Source organism: Mercenaria mercenaria, chromosome 2 (genome assembly GCF_021730395.1).
Source record: "Mercenaria mercenaria strain notata chromosome 2, MADL_Memer_1, whole genome shotgun sequence".
Classification (NCBI taxonomy): Eukaryota; Metazoa; Mollusca; class Bivalvia; order Venerida; family Veneridae; genus Mercenaria; species Mercenaria mercenaria.
The window spans coordinates 52,315,552-52,339,969 of NC_069362.1; the positions used below are offsets into that span (position 1 = coordinate 52,315,552).

General features: G+C 36.6%; 1 protein-coding gene and 1 long non-coding RNA gene across 2 annotated transcripts in view; both read right to left on the reverse strand.

Annotated features, from left to right (window-relative positions):
• The window catches only part of LOC123563967 (probable ATP-dependent RNA helicase DDX46), a 128,327-nt gene that overhangs the window by 36,542 nt on the left and 67,367 nt on the right, over positions 1-24,418 (reverse strand). The window contains exon 11 of the mRNA XM_045357166.2: positions 7,364-7,564. Within this exon, the coding sequence (XP_045213101.2) occupies positions 7,364-7,564 (201 nt within the window). The remainder of the gene's footprint in view (positions 1-7,363; positions 7,565-24,418) is intronic.
• Positions 17,595-20,370, reverse strand: LOC128555128 (uncharacterized). The gene is made up of 2 exons (XR_008369810.1): positions 19,032-20,370; positions 17,595-17,772 (listed from the first exon to the last, which is right to left on the reverse strand). It is a non-coding gene; the product is annotated as an uncharacterized LOC128555128 (long non-coding RNA).

Genomic DNA, 24,418 nt, shown 5'->3' on the forward strand with positions numbered 1-24,418 from the left:
AAAAGGGGCATAATTCTGTCAAAATTCAAATCAGAGTTATGTGGATTGTTTCTCCTGGTGTAGACTTTGATAGTAAATAAGTATTTTAAGTTTCAAGTCAATAGCTTTGATAGTAACAGAGATATTTGACCCTATCAAAAACTTTAACCAAAAATTCTAAGTTAAAAAGGGGCATAATTCTGTCAAAATTCAAATCAGAGTTATGTGGATTGTTTCTCCTGGTGTAGACTTTGATAGTAAATAAGTATTTTAAGTTTCAAGTCAATAGCTTTGATAGTAAGAGAGATATTTGACTTTATCAAAAACTTTAACCAAAAATTCTAAGTTAAAATGGGGCATAATTCTGTCAAAATTCAAATCAGAGTTATGGGGATTGTTTCTCCTGGTGTAGACTTTGATAGTAAATAACTATTTTGAGTTTCAAGTCAATAGCTTTGATAGTAACAGAGATATCTGACTTTATCAAAAACTTTAACCAACAGCGACGCCGACGCTGGGGCGAGTGCAATAGCTCTACATTTTCTTCGAAAAGTCGAGCTAATAAAAATGAAAATTAAGATTTTTCATTTTATAATAATTAGTATGAAATAGGCAGCACCTGTTGCTATGGTGATGACATCGTCTCATTTGCATAATCGTCTGCTGATTACTGAAATAAAGCCTGTCTTACGCTCCTTCTATGCAAAAGAATTAAAACTATTACACTGTATGTGTGGGATATATGGGACATAATATTTCATCAATTTCCTGACTTTACAATGAAAACTTAGTCAAACTTTAAACAAACAAGACCTGTCTGATGACAGCAACACTCAACTATTCAACAGCTTTATCAATAGAATAAATATGTCAAAAGGGAGACAATTTTGTAAAAATGCAAAGTAGAGTTATGAACCCTGTGCAGTGAATGTCAGATCATCTCAGTGAACAAGTGTGCGAAGTTTCAATCCATTCCCATTAGTGGCTACTGAGCTACCAGCTAACATACAAAACTAAAGTCGAATAAGCCAGACTGTCACAAAATACGCCCGTCTAAATATTCAGCTACTTATCATAAAGGTAATAATGTTGATGTTGTATGCCTTGTTAACCAAAACAAGAGGACCATGATGGTCCTGACTCGCTCACCTGTTCCCGCATGACCCAGTTTTGAGTATGACGTCGTTTTTTCTATTATTTGACAAAGTGACCTAGCTTTTGAGCTCATGTGACCCAGTTTTGAGCCTGACCTAGATATCATCAAGATAAAAATTCTGACCAATTTTCATGAAGATCCATTGAAAAATTTGGCCTCCAGAGAGGTCAAAAGATTTTTCAAATTTTAGACCTAATGACCTAGTTTTTGACCACAGTTGACCCAGTTTCAAACTTGACCTAGATATCATCAAGATGAACATTCAGACCAATTTTCATACAGATCCCATGAAAAGTATGGCCTCTAGAGAGGTCACAAGGTTTTTTTATTATTTGACCTACTGACCTAGTTTTTGATGGCACGTGACCCTGTTTCAAACTTTATCTAGATATCACCAAGGTGAACATTCTGACCAATTTTCATGAAGATCCATTCAAGGGTATGGCCTCTAGAGAGGTCACAAGGTTTTTCGATTTTAAGACCTACTGACCTAGTTTTTGAGCGCAGTTGACCCTGTTTCAAACCTGACCTATATATCATCAAGATAAACATTCAGACCAACTTTCATACAGATCCCATAAAAAATATGAATTCTAGAGAGGTCAAAAGGTTTTTTCATTATTTGACCTACTGACCTACTTTTTGATGACATGTGACCCACTTTCGAACTTGACCTAGCTATCATCAAGATGAACATTCTGAACAATTTTTATGAAGATCCATTCACAAGTATGGCCTCTAGAGAGGTCACAAGGTTTTTCTATTTTTAGACCTACTGACCTAGTTTTTGACCGCATGTGACCCAGTTTTGAACTTGACCTAGATATCATCAAGATGAACATTCAGACCAACTTTCATACAGATCCCATGAATAATATGGCCTTTAGAGAGGTCACAAGGTTTTTCTATTATTTGACCTACTGACCTAGTTTTTGATGGCACGTGACCCAGTTTCAAACCTGACCTAGATATCATCAAGGTGAACATTCTGACCAACTTTCATAAAGATCCCATGAAAAATATGGCCTTTAGAGAGGTCACAAGGTTGTTCTATTATTTGACCTCATTTGATATCAAGATGAACATTCTGACCAATTTTCATGAAGATCTTGTGAAATATATGGCCTCTAGAGAGGTCACAAGGTTTTTCTATTTTTAGACCTACTGACCTAGTTTTTGATCGCACGTGATCCAGTTTCGAACTTGACCTAGATATCATCAAGGTGAACATTCTGACCAACTTTCATAAAGATCCCATGAAAAATATGGCCTTTAGAGAGGTCACAAGGTTGTTCTATTATTTGACCTACTGACCTAATTTTTGATGGCACGTGACCCAGTTATGAACTTGACCTAGATATCATCAAGGTGAACATTCTGACCAATATTCATGAAGATCTTGTGAAATATATGGCCTCTAGAGAGGTCACAAGGTTTTTCTATTTTTAGACCTACTGACCTAGTTTTCGACAGCACGTGACCCAGTTTCGACCTTGACCTAGATATCATCAAGGTGAACATTCTGACCAACTTTCATAAAGATCCCATGAAAAATGTGACCTCTAGAGTGGTCACAAGCAAAAGTTTACGCACGCACGGACGGACGACGGACGCTGCGCGATCACAAAAGCTCACCTTGTCACTTTGTGACAGGTGAGCTAAAAAAGAGTAAGAAGGAATCAAGGTACTTGTGAGGTTCCATGTGGGATGAAATTGACAATGGGATCAAAACTGTCTGAACGGACAAGGCTAATTTCGCAGATTTCCAGTAATTCAAGGGCCATAATCCAAGAGTGCCTACAGCAATTTGCTGGTTATCAAACTTGGCTGAGATATTATGCCCACAAACATTGTCAGCAAGTCTGGTGAAGATCAGATGAAAACTGTTCGACTTAGAGAGCGGACAAGGCTAAATTAGCAGTTTTTCAAGCAATTCAAGGGCCATAATCCAAGAGTGCCTGGAGCCATTTGGCTGGTTATCGAACTTGGCCGAGATATTATGCCTACAAACATTGTCAGCAAGTTTGGTGAAGATCAGATGAAAACTGTTCGACTTAGAGAGCGGACAAGGCTAAATTAGCAGTTTTTCAAGCAATTCAAGGGCCCTAATCCAAGAGTGCCTAGAGCCATTTGACTGGTTATCAAACTTGGCTGAGATATTACGCCTACAAACATTGTCAGCAAGTTTGGTGAAGATCGGATGAAAACTGTTTGTGAGCGGACAAGGCTAAATTTGCAGTTTTTCGAGTAATTCAAGGGTCATAATCCAAGAGTGCCTAGGGCGATTTGGCTGGCTTAGAGAATGGACATGTTTTTGGATGCAGACCGCTGCCAGCCTGCCACGGGTGTTCGCGTAATACGCCCCGCTCTTTCTGAGACGGGCGTATAAAAAGAAACATAATTTTGTAAAAATACAAAGAAGAGTTATAAACCTGGACAATGCATGTCAAATCTTCACAGTGAACAGGAGTATGAAATTTCAATCCATTTTCATCAGTGGGTACTGAGATACCAGTCGAGAAAGGGTCATAATTTTATGAAAAAGCAAAGTAGAGTTATGGAACCTGTGCAATGCATGTCAGATCATCACAGTGAACAAGTGTGTGAAATTTTAATCTATTCCCATTAGTGGGTACTGAGATATCAGCTTAAATATAATCAAAGGCCTGAATAGCCTGAGTCGGCTAATGATTGATGTACTGACAGTATAGTCTACCAGTTTCAGTTTGTTTTTAGTTTTTTTCTTAAAATTTCATAACACAGCTCGATATTTACCCAAAATATTATATCCGGATACGACTACACTTTTCTCCAGTTTGAACAATATATTTTACAAATTGTGATGATACGAAGACATTTAGCAGCAATTGGCAGTATCTGACATTGAAGTTTACGGTTAAATTACCTCTTATTTAAATCTTTTCATAAAAAAGTTGTTTCGTTTCGCCAAACATAGACGATCTACTTTCGATTTCAAAAACTACAAGAAAATACAATTTAATGTTTCGCCGATTTGTTTATTTCTCGAAAAATAAGAATTAAAATCATTTTTAATATCAGTAGTAACTAAACAAACCAGTAAGAGCTTCTTCTTCCGATAATTTATCCGTTTACTGACTGCAAAATTCATCCCACGCAAAGTTTATAGAAATTATACGATGCGTGTTTACGTTCAATGTGGGAGAATTAAGGCTGATCGGCTATGTTACCTAACGCATCCAGACGATTCAGATTTTGTTTTTAAAAAAGCATTGTGTGCGTTTCTGTAATTTTATATACGTTTTTATATGCTTAGAAATTATTAGACATGCGTATTTGCATTATTTCTATACGTAATTTACGCTAATACGCATCTTATCTGGAGCCCTGCTGGAACTATTTTTTGTCTTTCGCTGGATGTTACCCAAGCTTTGTAAGCCTGCGCAATTCTTAAAATGCACATTTATGCTTAATGAGTTACATTCGAGAACTGCACAATTACAAGTCATAAATATGACAGATTACATCGTATATTGGTCATAGCAAAGGGAATTGACACAACTTAACTTCATTCATGCAGTGAACTGTTTGAAATTTGAGAAATCTAACGGAACTACATCCCTTCACATGTTATTCGGTCCATTTAGAGAATCGTTGGATAGCAAGGACTCGTCAAAAGGCTTTCAGCCTTTAGCCAACTCAAAAACTTAACCAAAAATTGCTTAGTCTAAAAAGGGGCATAATTTTGTAAAAAAGCAAAATAGAGTTATGGAACTTGTGCAATGTAAGTCAATTTATCACTGTGAGAAAGTGTGTAAAGTTTTAATCTATTTCCACAAGTGGTTACTGAGATATCCGCTTACATAAACTAAACCAAATTGGGACACTGACAGCTTACAACAAGAGGACCATGATGGTCCTGAATCGCTCACCTGTCCCCACATGACCCAGTTTTGAACGGAGTATGACGTCGTTCTTTCTATTATTTGACATAGTGACCTAGTTTTTGAGCTCATGTGACCCAGTTTTGAACCTGACCTAGATATCATTAAGATAAAAATTCTGACCAATTTTCATGAAGATTCATTGAAAAATATGGCCTCTAGAGAGGTCACAAGGTTTTTCTATTATTTGACCTAATGACTTAGTTTTTGATCACACGTGACCCAGTTTTGAACTTGACCTAGATATCATCAAGGTGAACATTCTCACCAATTTTCATGAAGATCTCATGAAAAATATGGCCTCTAGAGAGGTCACAAGGTTTTTCTATTTTTACACCTACTGACCTAGTTTTTGATCACACGTGACCCAGTTTCGAGCTTTACCTAGATATCATCAAGATGAACATTCAGACCAATTTTCATGAAGATCCATTTGAAAAATATGGCCTATAGAGAGGTCACAAGGTTTTCTATTTTTAGACCTACTGACCTAGTTTTTGACCGGAGTTGACCCAGTTTCAAACTTGACCTAGACATCACCAAGATGAACATTCAGACCAACTTTCATACAGATCCCATGAAAAATATGGCCTCTAGAGAGGTCACAAGTTTTTTTTTATTATTTGACCTACTGACCTAGTTTTTGATGGCACGTGACCCAGTTTCGAACTTGACCTAGATATCATCAAGATGAACATTCTGACCAATTTTCATGAAGATCCATTCATAAGTATGGCCTGTAGAAAGGTCACAAGGTTTTTCTATTTTTAGACCTACTGACCTAGTTTTTGACCGCAGTTGACCCAGTTTCAAACTTATCTAGATATCATCAAGATGAACATTCAGACCAACTTTCATACAGATCCCATGAAAAATATGGCCTCTAGAGAGGTCACAAGGTTATTTTATTATTTGACCTACTGACCTAGTTTTTGATGGCACGTGACCCAGTTTTGACCTTGACCTATATATCATCAAGGTGAACATTCTGACTTACTTTCATGAAGATCCATTGAAAAGTATGGCCTCTAGAGAGGTCACAAGGTTTTTCTATTTTTAGACCTACTGACCTAGTTTTGGACCGCAAGTGACCCAGTTTCGAACCTGACCTAGATATCATCAAGATGAACATTCTGACAAACTTTCATAACGATCCCATGAAAAATGTGACCTCTAGGGCGGTCACAAGCAAAAGTTTACGGACGGACGCACAGACGGACGACGGACGCTGCGCGATCAGAAAAGCTCACCTTGTCACTTTGTGACATGTGAGCTAAAAACTAAACCAAACTGGGACACTGAGGCCACAGCACAGGTGAGTCCAATAGCTATACATATTCTTCTGATAGTCGAGCTAAAACTGAAATATCATTTACTAATGTCCAAAGATACCAATGGTCTAAACTTGATGTGTGTCCCTAGGACATTGGTGCCCCTACTTCCTGTCACAGTATAGTCATATGCTACTTGTTGACAAAGACTAAGTAAACTCTCATATTACCTTGGGTTAAGGGGTGAGTTATCAGGGTGGAGTGGGGAGGGCAGGGTGGTATGGATATTACAAAATATCAGAACCACAACCTAAAAGAAACAATATTTTTCTGCGAGGGTGGTAGGAGATGGAAGGGTGAGGACAGTGAAGCCCAAATAAAATGCAGGTACATAACTTCACATGCTGAATAACAGCTGATTAGGTCAAATTCTTAGAGGTATGCAAGATACAAATTTGGACGGATAAATAAACAGACAGACGTATGGACAAGGGTAAATCTAAGCACTCCTACAACTCCTACTTAGATGGGCACAAAAAGAACTTGGAATCAGTTTTATTTTGTTGTTTTGTTGCTGCACATTTTAGATAAAATGATAAAAATGTACAAAAATGCAGCATAGCCGAGTCTTAAACTTTAAGTAATGGAAGTTTCAGGCTGAGTCAAATAATCTTACTTGGTATCAATTTAAAGTTTGACTATTACCTAGATTGTTTTGAAGCAACAGAATCTGACTTGCAAAATTTCTGTGCTGACTGTATGAGATAATATATAGAGTATCAACTGAAAAACTACTGTTACAGCACATAGACAGTAAGAAGGAAATACAAGTAAGGAAAAGCCTGAATGTTGCTCTCTCCTCGCATCCACAGCTTGCCTCCAACTTAGCACAAATTCATGGAATACTTTGCAGTGAAATCTGTAATATTTGACTTCAGGAAGTTTCAGTAGCCTAACAGACCTTCAGTTCCAAATGAACAGCAAAGTCAATGCAAGGTAAATGTTTCTAAGATATTGTCAGTATATACAAGTACCATTATTTGCTGCTAACATATCAATCATCCTGCCAGGTGTACACACAATGATCTCACAGCCACGTTTCAACTCAGCAATCTGTTCCGATATCCCTGTACCTCCATACACACACACAGCATGCAGACCTAGCGCTTTAGTAAACTTCTTAGCATCAGAGGTGATCTGCATGGCCAATTCTCTAGTTGGGGTTAGAATTACTCCTGCAAGTATAAAGATTTCAATAGAACATGGATATAAGCTCTCTTTTAAAATCTAGTTTATCCTCTTAACAGTTGGCTGCAAGATGAAACAAAACAATAGTCAAGAGAAACTTTCTACATTTGTACCAGAAGCTAGTAACAGACTATTTATGTTGCACTATAGAAGGGATGCTATTATAATGGATATAAATACCTTATCTACTTAGGCGTGTGTCACTTAAAATCATTGTATAGTGATTCTTGACAAATAAAATGAGAACACAAAACAAGAGGGCCATAGTGACCCTAAGTGGCTCAACTGAACTTGACTGACCTTGAATATATAACAAGCGACTTTTCCTGTATGTATGGTACTTAGTCACAGGGCTTCTGGTCATAGAATCTAATTTCTATGCAGCTTTTCCTGCAAGCTATATTTTTGTCAGTTTTTATGATGTAAACAAAATCATTGTACTTTGAAGCACCTATTTTTGATCAAGTTGGAATTATAATATACAGTAAGATTTGAAAAATCAAGCAGTTAAAAACATTCTTATTAAATGCAATAGCCAGTGCTACAGATAACATTTTATACAAATATAATTGCTCTATTTTTAAACGTTTACCACTTTGATCCCATCCAGGTCAGTAGCAATTTAAACATTTATTAGCTCCAAAGTCTGCAAGTGGTCCAAATGAAAAATAGTCAGTCCAAATCAAGACCAATTAAAAACATGAAGGTGGGCTAGGTGACAAGCATCAAAGTGCATACTGGGCGGGCGAAAACTGTAGCAACATGGACTGAATACCTTGGTTTGCCATTGTGTTTCCTGGAGTTTTGGAGATACAATTAACAATTTTTTGCTGGCAGGAAGTCATGTATTGAGATTTTCAACCAAGTTTTTAACATTTATTTTGGACCAATAATGAACATGGACAAAAGATTACAAAATGATCTGATAATCTAAAACTGAGAAACCAACAATTTCTAAAGTTCTGTATGACTTTATAGAAAAAGGATAAAACTGTAACCTTTTGACATGATTATTGATCAAACTGAGGCATTCTTGCAACAAATAAATTTCAACTCTTTACTAAATATGAAAGGCGAAATTGCAGAATGTTTTAAACCTATTATAAATTTAACAATACAACACAGCTATAAAACACGCAATTCAACAGTAAATCTCGAACATGCCATCAACAATCCTAAATAACAAAACTGCTTGAACATTTTATTACTAAACACATTAAAGTTTACAAGCGCCCATTATATGTTATTCAAATATCAAAAACAGTCCAAATTATTTATGTTAATTTTCTAACCTGATGTCAACATACATTTTTGAAAAACTTATGAAGTGTTTTTGGAAAGGTACTTTCTCATTTAATAAACATCCTTGCTAAACCGTAGAGCTGCTTTTGAGAAAAGCGCATGTCTCCCACAACTGCCTAATCATCTGAATAGTAAGTCTGTCTTTATATACTGTTTACTCACAGAAAATATACCTTTGATAGTTTTGGAGTAAGTTTTGGAGTGAGCGGCCTATCAGTAAGTTTTGGAGTTAGCAGCCTATCAGTAATTAAAGGGCTATAATTACGAAGTGCCTGGGCCAATTTGGCTAGTTATCAAACTTGGCCAAGGACTTATTGTCAAACACATTTTGTCCAAGTTTGGTGAAGATCAGATGAGAACTGTTCGACTTAGAGCGTGGACAAGATTTGTGACAGACTGATGCACCAAGACCTGTATCACTGGCATCAGTATAATTCCGAAGTGCATGGGCCGATTTGGCTAGGTATTGACCAAGATTTGTGACAGACTGACTGACACACAGACTTGAGTAAATCAATATGTGGTGTGAGAGACATAATTATCCCATCAATATTGAATTTCTAAATGTAGAAAAGTAACTTCATATGGCTGTCCTCCTTACAGTGTTACCATTTTATTTCGTAAATAATGCTGGTGAAACTTTTGAATATCTAAACTTACACATAATTTGATTTTAAATGTATATCTGAAGTAGAAATGTAAATGGTAATTAAGTTTTTGTATTGTCCGTAAGTATTGACCTGGCACTCATTAATTTTCGCCAATATTTTCGGGCGTTTTCGTTAATTTACGCAATATAAGTATCATGAAAGTATCTACATAACTAAAGTAACATGTAAAGTTTACCGATGACACGGTGGTGTAGAGGTAAGTTGTCTGACTTCTACGCACGTTACCATGGGTTCGAAATCACTTACTGAATTGAGTTTTTTTCTTCAATTTAATGTATTGTATTGTTATCGTTTATATTATTCTATGTATCATATTTCATGAATTTTAATTCTTTTCTCTTGTTGTATTTTTTCTGGAACGCTGGTGACAGATAGTTTGTCTTTTTATGTAACATACTTTTAAAATAATTTTATTCCACTTTTTACAACGGGTAAATATGATTACACTTAATAAATGAACCATAAATATCACGAAACGTTTGAACAAATGAGTAATAAGTTTGCATATAAAATTTGGGGAAAAAAGATATGGTAAAACGTAGGACTCGAACCCACAATCCTGATATTGACAGGTAAACGCTTTGTCCGCACAGCTACCTGCACATGTGACAATATATCAGTTAGGAATTATATATGTAATATTTAGTTATATCGCTATTTATGTTCGGTCACCGAAAATTAATTTACGGAAATATACGGAATATTCATGAGTGCCAGGTCAATGCTTATGGACAATAACATGTTTATTTCATTCCAAATTTCAGAAGTGTTTCAAACCTTCTACCCCTTCAAAATTATTGTTTCATTACCAGAATACTTCACAACATATGACAATATACATACTTATACCATTTTTGAAAGGACTTCATTTATAACAAAGAATACAAACAAGTCATTTTAATATTTTTGTAACATGAAAGTATAATAATTCTTGCATGCCAGAAAGGATTTTCCAGTGTTTTTGCCGGTGCTAGAAAAACTTGTCCCAGGGCTCACGTGCTGCAATTGATGAATGACTGTGTGAATTCATATGCTACTATAACAAAATAGTGATAAAAGCATTTATTTTACTTCATTTTAACTACTAATTAAGGAATACAGTATGCAAGAACAAGAGTGCCAGAATGTCACAATATACGCCCGTCACAGCAAATTTCTTTACACTAGCACCTGTATTTGCAAATGGAATTTTAATTTTCTAGTTGTTTACAATGTTTTTTTTTTTAGAAATTATTGTAATTCTTTTATTTTTCTAAGTCCACAAAAAAATCCTTACCAGGTAGAGATACCTTAAAATACACCCAAAATTTGAAAGTAACATCAATGTTGTACCACAGAAAAGTGGTCTTGGTTTTTCCCTACGGTCAATTATAAAAAAGTTACAATGTAAGTTATTTATAGTAACAACTAAGGGAAGTTAATCTTTAAAGAGAAAAAAAAAAAAAAAAAAAAAATTGTCCATACAAAAATCCTTACCAGGTAGAGATAGCTCAAAATACACCTCAGAATTGGATGTAACATGCATGTTGTACTGCAGAAAAGTGGTCTCAATTTTTCCCTACGACTTGTAATGAAAAAGTTACAATATAAGCTATTTATAGTAACAGCAAAGGGAAGTAATTCAAAAGAAGGGATCAGTGCATGACACTCCGTCTCATGATGGTGTACAATTGTGCCAAGTTACATCAAAATCCCTCCATGCATGAAGAAGAAATGCTCCGGACAAAGTCATTCTTGTATCTGACCTTTGGCCTCTAAGTGTGACCTTGACCTTAGACCTAGGGACCTGGTTCTTGCGCATGACACTCCGTCTCATGCTTGTGAACATTTGTGCCAAGTTGTATCAAAATCCCTCAATGCATGAAGAAGAAATGCTCCGGACAAAGTTTTCATTCTTGTATCCTTGACCTCTAAGTGTGACCTTGACCATAGACCTTGCGCATGACACTCCATCTCATGATGGTGAACAATTGTGCCAAGCTACATCAAAGTCCTTTCATGCATAAAGAAGATATGCTCCGGACAAAGTTTTCATTCTTGTATCCTTTGACCTCTAAGTGTGACCTTGACTTTAGACCTAGGGACCTGGTTCTTGCGCATGACACTCCCTCTCATTATGGTGAACAATTATGCCAAGCTACATCAAAATCCTTCCATGCATGAAGAAGATATGCTCCGGACAAAGTCATTCTTGAATTTTTCATTCTTGTATCCTTTGACCTCTAAGTGTGACCTTGACCTTAGACCTAGGGACCTGATTCTTGCGCATGACTCTCCGTCTCATGATGATGAACAACTGTGCCAAGCTACATCAAAATCATTCCATACATGAAGAAGATATGCTCCAGACAAAGTCATTCTTGAATTTTTCATTCTTGTATCCTTTGACCTCTAAGTGTGACCTTGACCTTAGACCTAGGGACCTGGTTCTTGCGCAGGACACTCCGTCTCATGATGGTGAACAACTGTGCCAAGTTTCATCAAAATCCCTCCATGCATGTAGAAGATATGCTCTGAACAAAGTCTGTGGACGCCGCCCGCCTGCCCATCCGCCCGCCAAGGGCGTTCCCATAATACGTCCCGTTTTTCAAACGGGTGTATAAAAACCATCTTTCACTACTAGAAGGTATCATGGAAACATCTGGCTCTCAGGTAACTGTTTTGCAGTAACTCGGTACTGCCTTGTAACCGCATAAACAGTTACGTTCAAGCCAGATATTTCCATCTGCATCTTCAACCAGTGAAAGATTCTTATAATCTACAAACAGTGATGTCCATTCCCTTTTGAAACTCTTATATTTTTCTCAATGCATTTTTTTTTTCTTTGGCTTTAATAATCAACAAGTTTACTACACCTGGTTTCTAATTAAAGTCCAGTGTTTGTCCCTTTCTTCTCAACCCATGACTGACCATTTAATCAAACTGATTATATTTACCGATTTCAATAAATGATCAACAGGTTGTATCTATAACTTAGAGTAGGAGATACATTGGACTAACAAGAATAACATTAAATAAAAACAAGTTTTCAATTAACCTGATCAAAGTCAATGAAAACAACCTCAGTAAAGTGCATAACAAGATTACATAAATCTGTTTCCCCATGTGAAATCAAAGATCAATGGTAAATATTTAGGTCTGGCATGGAGCATTAGTTTTTAATTCTTCCAATATAAGCCGGATAAATAATAATGATCTAAGGTTACACTGAAAAATATTAGATTACTCAAGTATATAAAATAACTTTTTAATGCTGGATTATATTAAACAAGTTGTTGCAAACTTATGAACCAAACTTCAAAAGGACATAACTGTGTTTAAAAGTGTGCATTCCAGATGGATTAATAATTAAATGTAATCATACACTCATGACTTTATAACAGCTTTGTTAATATGAATAATAGTTACTTTTTCATTAGTAAAAATCAAAATAAGTTCCTTTATGATCAGGGTTTAAAATTAAAAAAAAATCATAATAAAAACTGGTAAAATTAGTAATTCTGAGGACATATATAATGAAACATACTGTGGCAGACCAAAACATTTCAAAATTAAGTGAGGAGTTACACATGTGTGACAAAATGAAGTCATGAAATGAACAGTTCTTCCGGCTGATTAGGACCAAATGGAGATGCCTGGTGGGAAATTCTAATCACCTAAGTGAATGAATTCAATCCAATACAATAAAATGCTCATCAAGATATCAACACAGGCATTACTGCTGTAAAAGTTTGTGACAAAATTTTGTTCAAAGAAACAATATTCTCTAAGACTGGTTAGTTTTTAAAAAATAATTTTGGAATATTTTATGATTAGAATGTGCAGGTACTGAGCAGACCATTGTAGAACACACTTAAAGATTGCTACAAAACCGAACAGCAGCTTGAAATTATCTGCAATTATTAAATTCCTTTTGCCTACTATCTGATACATGTGTTATTAAACAATGTTACAGAAAAATTACAAAAGCCAGCAGTAATTTTCTATTCATTTGTTACTTACAGACATGTTTAATGACAGACAAAATGGTTTGGAATTTATGGAAATGACCTGTAACTTCATCTTGATTTTGTCTCAACCATTCAGTGTGTTATTTTGAGAGAAAATATAGATATAAAAGAAAAAACAACTACAAAAGCAATGCTATTTTTTCTGCTTTGAGAAAGTAAAGGTTAAAACTGAACAAAAAGGCAGCACATTGTTAAGAGGTGACAATAACTGTATTGATGAAAATTATGCTTCAGCAGCACCTTTAAAAATCGAGGACAAACAAAACAATACTGAAGTCGATAAATAAATAATGAAGCTTTTAAACAGTTCTGCAGGCGACAGATTGAAGTACATAGTACAAAAGGATGTATATGTTGTAAGTCTACCGAGATATATCCGACTGGCAGTTTCCCCACTCAATTTGTGACATAACAGAGGAAATTACCAAAGATGGTAAGTAAAATACTGAAATATTTTAAAGTTTAAATTTATTAGAAACATTTTTTTTCCTATCAAATACTGTTTTATCTACCATATCAGATTTTTTTTTTTTGTGAATTTCAGCTTTATATTACAAGACTGAGATAACTAATAATAAGCAGCTGGAATTTTAAAGATATTTTCAATAAAGTCAATTTTACAGCTAAAAATGTATATTTCCTAGTAAAAAATCTGGCTATGAAAAATTTCCTTTAGGCCTTTATTTTTTTTATTCTTCGTTTTACAAACCCGCCGCTCAAAAAACGGCGTTTTAAGAAAAAAAAAAAATTAAAAAACAAGATTTTTTTATTACCTCCGCTGGTACTTTGTACAGATGGAAGCAAAAAATGCGTCGCGCTCGCCAAGAAATAAAAAGTTATGTACCGCGTTCTGTACAGTCCAATAGTCAATGCCTAACCCTAATATTACTTTAACCAATCAAATTGTACTTTACATAACTAGCGGCATACACAAAAATGGACGACGCTTGGCAGCTTACGGTTGAAATTGAAAGTAGAAAAAGGAAATCTTTTGTAAAAATTAAGAATGAATGCAAGACTGGCGATGTTGTAACCGAACATGTGCCTCACGAGTTGAGAATGAGGAATGTCACATAGACCTGATGTAGTAGTAACATAACGAGAAAGATATCGATATCGTGGTAAATTTATGATAGTAAAAGTAACAAGAGCTGTCCGTAAGACAGCCAAGCTCGACTATTCGAAATATTGTCCCAGAGGCAGGAAAATATTACCTAAAAAGGTTAAATATCAAAAGAGTTTTAAGTTCAAAAGGGGGAATAATTTGACCAAAATGCATATCAGTTATGGGACTTGCTGCTATCAACTAGTTTTATAACCCCTAAGACACATGTGAAGTTTCAATTCAATATCTGCATTAGTTTTGGAGATAGAAACTCGCATGTAAAACTTTAACCAGAATTTTCAAAGTCCAAAAGGGGGCATAATTTGCCCAAAATACATGCCAGAGTTATGGAACTTGATCCAGTAAGGTAAGTAATTGATCTTGAAAAGAAAAAATAAGTTTCAAATCTATATGCCTTTTAGTAATAGCTGTATGTACTTGCACGCAAAACTTTAACCAGAATTTGCTAAGTCCAAAAGGGGGCATAATTTGGCCAAAATGAAGGTCAGAGTTATGGGACTTGCTGCTATCAACTAGTTTTATAACCCCGAAGACACATGTGAAGTTTGAAACCAATATCTGCATTAGTTCTGGAGATAATAACTTTCATGTAAAACTTTAACCAAAATTTTCTAAGTCTAAAAGGGGGCAAAATTTGCTCAAAAAACATGTCAGAGTTATGGAACTTGACCCAGTGAGGTTGGTAATTGATCTAGAAAAAGAAAAAATAAGTTTCAAATCTATATGCCTTTTAGAAATAGCTGTATGTACTTGCACGCAAACCTTTAACCAGAATTTTCTAAGTCCAAAAGGGGGCATAATTTGGCCAAAATGAAGGTCAGAGTTATGGGACTTGCTGCTATCAACTAGTTTTATAACCCTGAAGACACATGTGAAGTTTCAAATCAATATCTGCATTAGTTTTGGAGATAATAACTTGCATGTAAAACTTTAACCAAAATTTTCTAAGTCTAAAAGGGGGCATAATTTGCTCAAAATACATGTCAGAGTTATGGGTCTTGACCCAGTGAGGTTGGTAATTGATCTAGAAAAAGAAAAAATAAGTTTCAAATCTATATGCCTTTTAGAAATAGCTGTATGTACTTGCACGCAAAACTTTAACCAGAATTTTCTAAGTCCAAAAGGGGGCATAATTTGGCCAAAATGAAAGTCAGAGTTATGGGACTTGCTGCTATCAACTAGTTTTATAACCCCGAAGACACATGTGAAGTTTCAAATCAATATCTGCATTAGTTTTGGAGATAATAACTTGCATGTAAAACTTTAACCAGAATTTTCTAAGTCCAAAAGGGGGCATAATTTGGCCAAAATGAAGGTCAGAGTTATCGGACTTGCTGTTATCAACTAGTTTTATAACCCCTAAGACACATGTGAAGTTTCAAATCAATATCTGCATTAGTTTTGGAGATAATAACTTGCATGTAAAACTTTAACCAAAATTTTCTAAGTCTAAAAGGGGGCATAATTTGCTCAAAATACATGTCAGAGTTATGGGTCTTGACCCAGTGAGGTTGGTAATTGATCTAGAAAAAGAAAAAATAAGTTTCAAATCTATATGCCTTTTAGAAATAGCTGTATGTACTTGCACGCAAAACTTTAACCACAATTTTTTAAGTCCAAAAGGGGGCATAATTTGCTCAAAATACATGTCAGAGTTATGGGACTTGACCCAGAGAGGTTGGTAATTGACCTAGAAAAAGGAAAAATAAGTTTCAAAGCTATATGCCTTTAATTGATGGCTGTATGTACTTGCATGCAAAAACTTAACCAAGGTGTGACGCCGACGCCGACACCGACGCCAGGGTGAGTAGAATAGCTAGACTATTCTTCGAATAGTCGAGCTAAAAATGTTTCCTGGAATATTATTTTTTGACGTGACGGTAAATCATTTTAACACGTGTGTGGCTTGAAGATATATCAAATACAAATGATGATGAATCTATAAATTTTGGTGATAAAAGTTCTTTCGCTGAAGGACTATAGCTCTTTAAATGAAAGTTTGCAGTCTGTTATGGAAAGCAGTACTGGTCTTTCCCAGGAACAATGTTTTGTATTGAAATGGAACTATAGAGCTGTACAGTACCTGCGCTGAAAACTAACAACAAATGTTCTTTCTCAAGTAGCCATGGTGAGCCCCAAGGTCCCTTCACACCAGGGTGTCCTTTTCAAAGTTAATATATATATTTATGACAATAATTTTGAAGGAATGGTTGGGGAGAAGTTTCAGAAATGATCATGATGATACCTAGTACAAAATATAGATTTGTAAAATTTGTATATAAAGCAAAAGTTAATATTAACAATTTGATGTAATTCTTGAATTAAAGATTTTTAAAAGAAAAAATTATACTAAGAAACTAAAACTTCACCAACCCAATGCGATTAAGTGTGAGCCTAGGTTTACTTGCATTAAACGACACTACAACATACAAAATACAAGCAAACACAACCACCGCCAACCATAACGCTGTTACTAGTATCATGACATACGTATAGGTAGCTTATGGGTTAAAGGTGGATAATCAGATTTTGGCCATGTAACGGATTTGTTCGAAACTTTAGCATCTGATCATTTACACTCATTTATGTTCACTTAACACTTAATACAAATTAGATTTTCACTGGAGGTATTTTTAAAATTTCATTTTCCTATCCTGGTTGCCCAACCAAGATAGAGTTATTTTATCATAAGTATAAATTTGATAAACATACTTTGCCTAAGGAAATGTATAAATATTAGACATATTGTAATATATTTGTAAAATATTTGCATTAAAAATTATGTATTTAGATGTAATTCATTAGAAACGCAAGTTTGAAAAATTATTATTACCTCCCTTTGCCTATCTTGGTTGCGCAACCAAGATAGATTGGAAATAAATGAATTCAGAAGCTACACACAGCTATAAAACTTCCATTTTGGTTCAGATTGTTCAATAGTTGATATGTCTATCAAATGCAAATGTAAAACTAGACATTGTATCGAAATAAAAAGAAATACCCAGCTTTTTATATACTTTCATATTAAAGGGGAGTAATTACAAAATTTTATAACAAGAGGACCATGATGGTCCTGAATCGCTCACCTGTCCCAACATGACCCAGTTTTGAACTGAGTATGACATCGTTTTTTTTCTATTATTTGACATTGTGACCTAGTTTTTGAGCTCATGTGACCCAGTTTTGAACCTGACCTAGATATCATCAAGATGAACATTCAGACCAACTTTCATACAGATCCCATGAAAAATATGGCCTCTAGAGAGGTCACAAGTTTTTATTCATTATTTGACCTACTGACCTAGTTATTGACGGCACATGACCCAGTTTCAAACTTGACCTAGATATCATCAAGATGAACATTCTGACCAATTTTCATGAAGATCCATTCAAAAGTATGGCCTCTAGAGAGGTCACAAGCTTTTTCTATTTTCAGACCTAATGACCTAGTTTTTGACCGCAGCTGACCCAGATTCGAAACTGATCTAGATATCATCAAGATGAACATTCAGACCAACTTTCATACAGATCCCATGAAAAATATGGCCTCTAGAGAGGTCACAAGGTTTTTCTATTATTTGACCTACTGACCTAGTTTTTGATGGCACATGACCCAGTTTCAAACTTGACCTAGATATCATCAAGGTGAACATTCTGACCAATTTTCATGAAGATCTTGTGAAAAATATGGCCTCTAGAGAGGTCACAAGGTTTTTCTATTTTTAGACCTAATGACCTAGTTTTTGATCACAGCTGACCCAGTTTCGAACTTGATCTAGATATCATCAAGATGAACATTCAGACCAACTTTCATACAGATCCCATGAAAAATATGGCCTCTAGAGAGGTCACAAGGTTTTTCTATTATTTGACCTACTGACCTAGTTTTTGAAGGCACATGACCCAGTTTCAAACTTGACCTAGATATCATCAAGATGAACATTCTGACAAATTTTCATGAAGATCTTGTGAAAAATGTGGCCTCTAGAGAGGTCACAAGGTTTTTCTATTTTTAGACCTACTGACCTAGTTTTTGACCGCACGTGACCCAGTTTCGAACTTGACCTAGATATCATCAAGATGAACATTCTGACCAACTTTCATAAAGATCCCATGAAAAATGTGACCTCTAATGAGGTCACAAACAAAAGTTTACGCACGGACGGACGACGGACGCTGCGCGATCACAAAAGCTCACACTGTCACTTTGTGACATGTGAGCTAAAAATAATAAAATATACATTTCAAATGAAATCTAACTCTATGTAATCGGTCTTTTTGTTCCTTAAATAATTCTCTACCAGAATATACAACAAGAGGACCATGATGGTCCTGAATCGCTCACCTATCCCCACATGACCCAGTGTTGAACTGAGTATGACGTCGTTATTTCTATTATTTGACATAGTGACCTAGTTTTTGAGCACATGTGACCTAGATATCATCAAGATAAAAAATTCTGACCAATTTTCATGAAGATCCATTCAAAAATATGGCCTCCAGAGAGGTCACAAGGTTTTTCTATTATTTGACCTAATGACCTCGTTCTTGAAGGCATGTGACCCACTTTTAAACTTGACCTAGATATCATCAAGGTGAACATTCTCACCAATTTTCATGAAGATCTCGTGAAAAATATGGCCTCTAGAGAGGTCACAAGGTTTTACTATTTTTCGACCTACTGACCTAGTTTTTGACCTCACATGACCCAGTTACGAACTTGACCTAGATATCATCAAGCTGAACATTCTCACCAATTTTCATGAAGATCCATTGAGAAATATGGCCTCTAGAGAGGTCACAAGGTTTTTCTATTTTTAGATCTAATGACCTAGTTTTTGACCCCACGTGACCCAGTTTCGAACTTGACCTAGATATCATCAAGGTGAACATTCTGACCAATATTCATGAAGATCTCATGAAAAATATGGCCTCTAGAGAGGTCACAAGGTTTTTTCTATTTTTAGACCTACTGACCTAGTTTTTGACCGCACGTGACCCAGTTTCGAACTTGACCTAGATATCATCAAGGTGAACATTCTGACCAACATTCATGAAGATCTCATGAAAAATATGGCCTCTAGAGAGATCACAAGGTTTTTCTATTTTTAGATCTACTGACCTAGTTTTTGACCGCACGTGACCCAGTTTCGAACTTGACCTAGATATCATCAAGGTGAACATTCTGACCAATATTCATGAAGATCTCATGAAAAATATGGCCTCTAGAGAGGTCACAAGGTTTTTCTATTTTTCGACCTACTGACCTAGTTTTTGACCGCACATGACCCAGTTATGAATTTGACCTAGATATCATCAAGCTGAACATTCTCACCAATTTTCATGAAGATCCATTGAGAAATATGGCCTCTAGAGAGGTCACAAGGTTTTTCTATTTTTAGACCTACTGACCTAGTTTTTGACCCCACGTCACCCAGTTTCAAACTTGACCTAGATATCATCAAGGTGAACATTCTGACCAATATTCATGAAGATCTCATGAAAAATATGGCCTCTAGAGGTCACAAGGTTTTTCTATTTTTAGACCTACTGACCTAGTTTTTGACAGCACGTGACCCAGTTTCGAATTTGACCTAGATATCATCAAGGTGAACATTCTGACCAACATTCATGAAGGTCTCATGAAAAATATGGCCTCTAGACAGGTCACAAGGTTTTTCTATTTTTAGATCTACTGACCTAGTTTTTGACCGCACATGACCCAGTTACGAATCTGACCTAGATATCATCAAGATGAACATTCTGACCAATTTTCATGAAGATCCATTGAGAAATATGGCCTCTATGGAGGTCACAAGGTTTTTCTATTTTTAGACCTAATGACCTAGTTTTTGACCCCACGTGACCCAGTTTCGAAATTGACCTACATATCATCAAGGTGAACATTCTGTCCAATATTCATGAAGATCTCATGAAAAATATGGCCTCTAGAGAGGTCACAAGGTTTTTCTATTTTTAGACCTACTGACCTAGTTTTTGACCCCATGTGACCCAGTTTCGATCTTGACCTAGATATCATCAAGGTGAACGTTCTGACCAATTTTCATGAAGATCTTGTGAAATATATGGCCTCTAAAGAGGTCACAAGGTTTTTCTATTTTTAGACCTACTGACCTAGTTTTTGAAGGCACGTGACCCAGTTTCGAACTTGACCTAGATATCATCAAGATGAACATTCTGACCAACTTTCATAAAGATCCCACAAAAAATGTGACCTCTAGAGTGGTCACAAGCAAAAGTTTACGGACGGACGGACGACGGACGCTGCGTGATCACAAAAGCTCACCTTGTCACTATGTGACAGGTGAGCTAAAAAGTAAAAAATGTCATTAAATGTTGTTTAAATGTGACTGACCACCTTTAAGGGCAACATACTACTTCTAAAAGAGCACATAGAGCATTCTACATACATGCAGTTTATTGATATACAATGTTAGTGCTGACAGTACATAAGCATTTTTATACATTGAAGCATACATTTGTGCATACTGCTACATGAAGCATGTTTAAAAACCAAGTACTATACATAACATTGAGACAAACATGCATGTACAAGATGGATAAAAATAAACCCTGATTGAAAAAAAAAATTAGAATTCTTGATTTTTTTTTTTTTGATTTTTTTTCCTCCTTCTACAGCCTGGTTGGATCCTGGTGGTTTGTAAAACAAAGATTAAAAAAAACAAGAGGGTCATGATGACCCTGAATCGCTCACCTGAGTAATAATTATGAGCCACACGTTTATAATGGCAAACTGATGCTAAAATATTAGAAAGTAGGTCAGTAGGTCACATTCATGGTCACTTAAAGTCAGTTTTAAGATCAATGTGCAAAACTGTACATGTCAACTAAATTACAAGGCTGTATCATAAACAAGAGGGCCATAATGGCCCTATATATCGCTCACTGGAGTTGATCTGGCCTACTGACCTAGTTTTTTACCCCACATGAGCCAGTTTCAAATTTAACCTAGAGATCATCCAGACAAACATTCTGGCCAAGTTTCATAAAGGTTGAGTCACAACTGAGTGTTCACAAACTTTTCCTTTGATCTGACCATGTGACCTTATTTTTGACCCTAAATAACTCAGATTAAAACTTGACCCTAGAGCTCATCAAGAACAAACATTCTGACCAGGTTTCATAAAACTGAGTCACCAACTGTGGCCTATAGAATGTTCACTAGTCTTTTCCTTTGATCTGGCCTACTACCTGATTTTTTGACTCCGCATGAACCAGTTTCGAACTTGACTAAAGACCATTAAGTCCAAACATTCTGACCAAGTTCATGAAGATTAGGTCACAAATGGGCATCTAGAGTGATTCACAAGCTTTTCCTTTGATCTGGCCTACCTGCCAGTTTTATGGACCCCACATACAAAGTTTCATTGACCTAGAATCATCAGACAAACATTCTGAACCAGGTTTCAAAAGATTGGGTCAAAATGTGGCTCTTAGAGTGTTGCACTAGCTTTTCCTTTATCTGGGCCTACTGAACCTAGTATGACCCAACATGACCCATTTCAAACCTGACCTAGGGATCATCAAGACAATCATCTGACCAAGTTACATAAGATGGGTCACAAATGTGCCTCTAAGTGTTCACGAACATTTCCTTTGATCTGCGTCGACCAATTTTGACACCAACATGACCCAGTTTCCGAACCTGACCTAGAGATCCCATACAAGACTAAACATCTGACTCATTTCATAAAGATTGGGGGGCCACAAATGTGGCCTCTTGAGTATGTTCACAAGCATATGTTGATGCCACGACGGACGCCGACGGATGCCGGACAATGACCGGTCACAATAGCTCACCTTGAGCACTTTGTGCTCTGGTGAGCTAAAAAGGACAAGTTTGAAACTGGGAAAGATTGCTGCAGTAACACAAAAGGAATGATCTTTTACTCAGCAAACCTTTCTTATATCACATTTTAATATATCAGAGGTTACCATTCTTCAGCAGACATTATAAAACTTAAATAGAATGTATATGACCACCAGATCTATTGCAGTTGTGATAATGGAAAAGATTGATTCAGTAGACTTGAGAACCACTTGACCCAGAATGGTTGAAACTTCATAGGTATTGGACATGCGAGTAGATGACCCCTATTGATTTTGGGGGGTCACTCTTTAAAAGGTCAAGGTCACAAAGGGGCCGAACTCGGAAATCCATTTCCTGTCAATAACTGAGACCATTGACCTAGAACCTTCAAACTTCATAGGGTGATAGGACTGACAGAATGGTGACTCCCTAGTGTTTTTGTTGGGGGGAGGGGGGGGGGGGGGGGGGCGTCCATGAAAGGTCATGGTCACAGGGCCATCTGTCCGTTACCTCTTCATTTTTTCGATCAATAACTTTGAGAACCATTTGACCTACCGCCCTTCAAAACTTCATAGGAAGATAGGCTTACAGAGAAGATGAACCAATAACTACAGAACTCCACTTGATCCCGAAATGTTGAACTTCAAAGAGATTTAACATGTAAGAGTACATACCCCTAATGCCTTATTTTGGGGGTTCACATTGATCAAAAGTCAAGGTCAACAGGAACCAGAAGAATGGCAAAGAGTTCTGATCAATAACCTTGAGACCACTATGACCCAGAACCTTCAAACTTCATAGATATAGGACTTTAAAGAGTAAGGACCATAATCTTTTTTTTTTGGTCACTTGAGCTAAGGTCAAGGTCACAGAGCGCCTGAAACATAGAAAACTCCATCAATCAATAACCTGAGAGCCCTTGACCCAGAATGTTGAAACTTAGAAGGAATACTGACAATGCAGAGTAGATAGACTCCTACTGATTACGGGCACTTGTTTAAAGAGTGTTCAAGGTCACAGGGGCCTGACATGAAAACTGTTTTCTAATTCATAACATAGAACCACAAGGCCCAGAATGATTGAAACTTAGTGGTGATGAAATTGACATGCCAAGTAGATGATCCCTATTGCAGCCAATCGTCAGTGTCTCTTTGAATTTCACTCCTGTCCCTATTGACTTCTTGCCTATACAGCCATGCAGTGGGGGAGACATGCGCTTTTCTACAAAAGCATCTTCTAGTTTAAAGAAGATTTAAATTGAAAGTTGGGAGTGTTTAAAAGTTTAAGCAAATTGTAGCCCTGTGGTGGTGCTAAATTACTATTTTCTGATGGATTGAACTGATTTGTTTATTATGCTTCTTTGCTGGATTGACATTTATTTGAGTCAGAGTTTAAAGGAAATGTCTATATTTTATATAATTATACAGGAGAAAAATATTTTTACATATTTACAAAAATTAGTTTAGTAGTGTTCTTTGTTTCGTAAGGTTCTTTGACTAAGTTACTTTTCAAGCCTCTATGGTTTTTATTAGCTCGGCTCAAGGTGAGCTATTAGTACAGGTGGATTGTCTGGCGTTCACTGTCCATTGTGCATCGTCCTTAAGTTACATTTCTAAACTACTGGTCAGAATCAACCAAGTCAGTCTGGTGGCACCCCAGGCAAGTCCTCTCTCATGTCTTTTCAATGAGGGCGGGAGGGGGGAGGGCGGGGGGGGGGGCGGGGGGGGAGGGGGGGGGGGGGGGGGGGGGGGGGGGGGGGGGGGGGGGGGGGGGGGGCAGGGGGGGGACGGTGGGGGGGGGGGGGGGGGGGGTGGAGGGGGGGGGGATTTGAAGGGGGGGGGGGGGGGGGGGGGGGGACGAGATTGTTTTGTTGAGGGGGG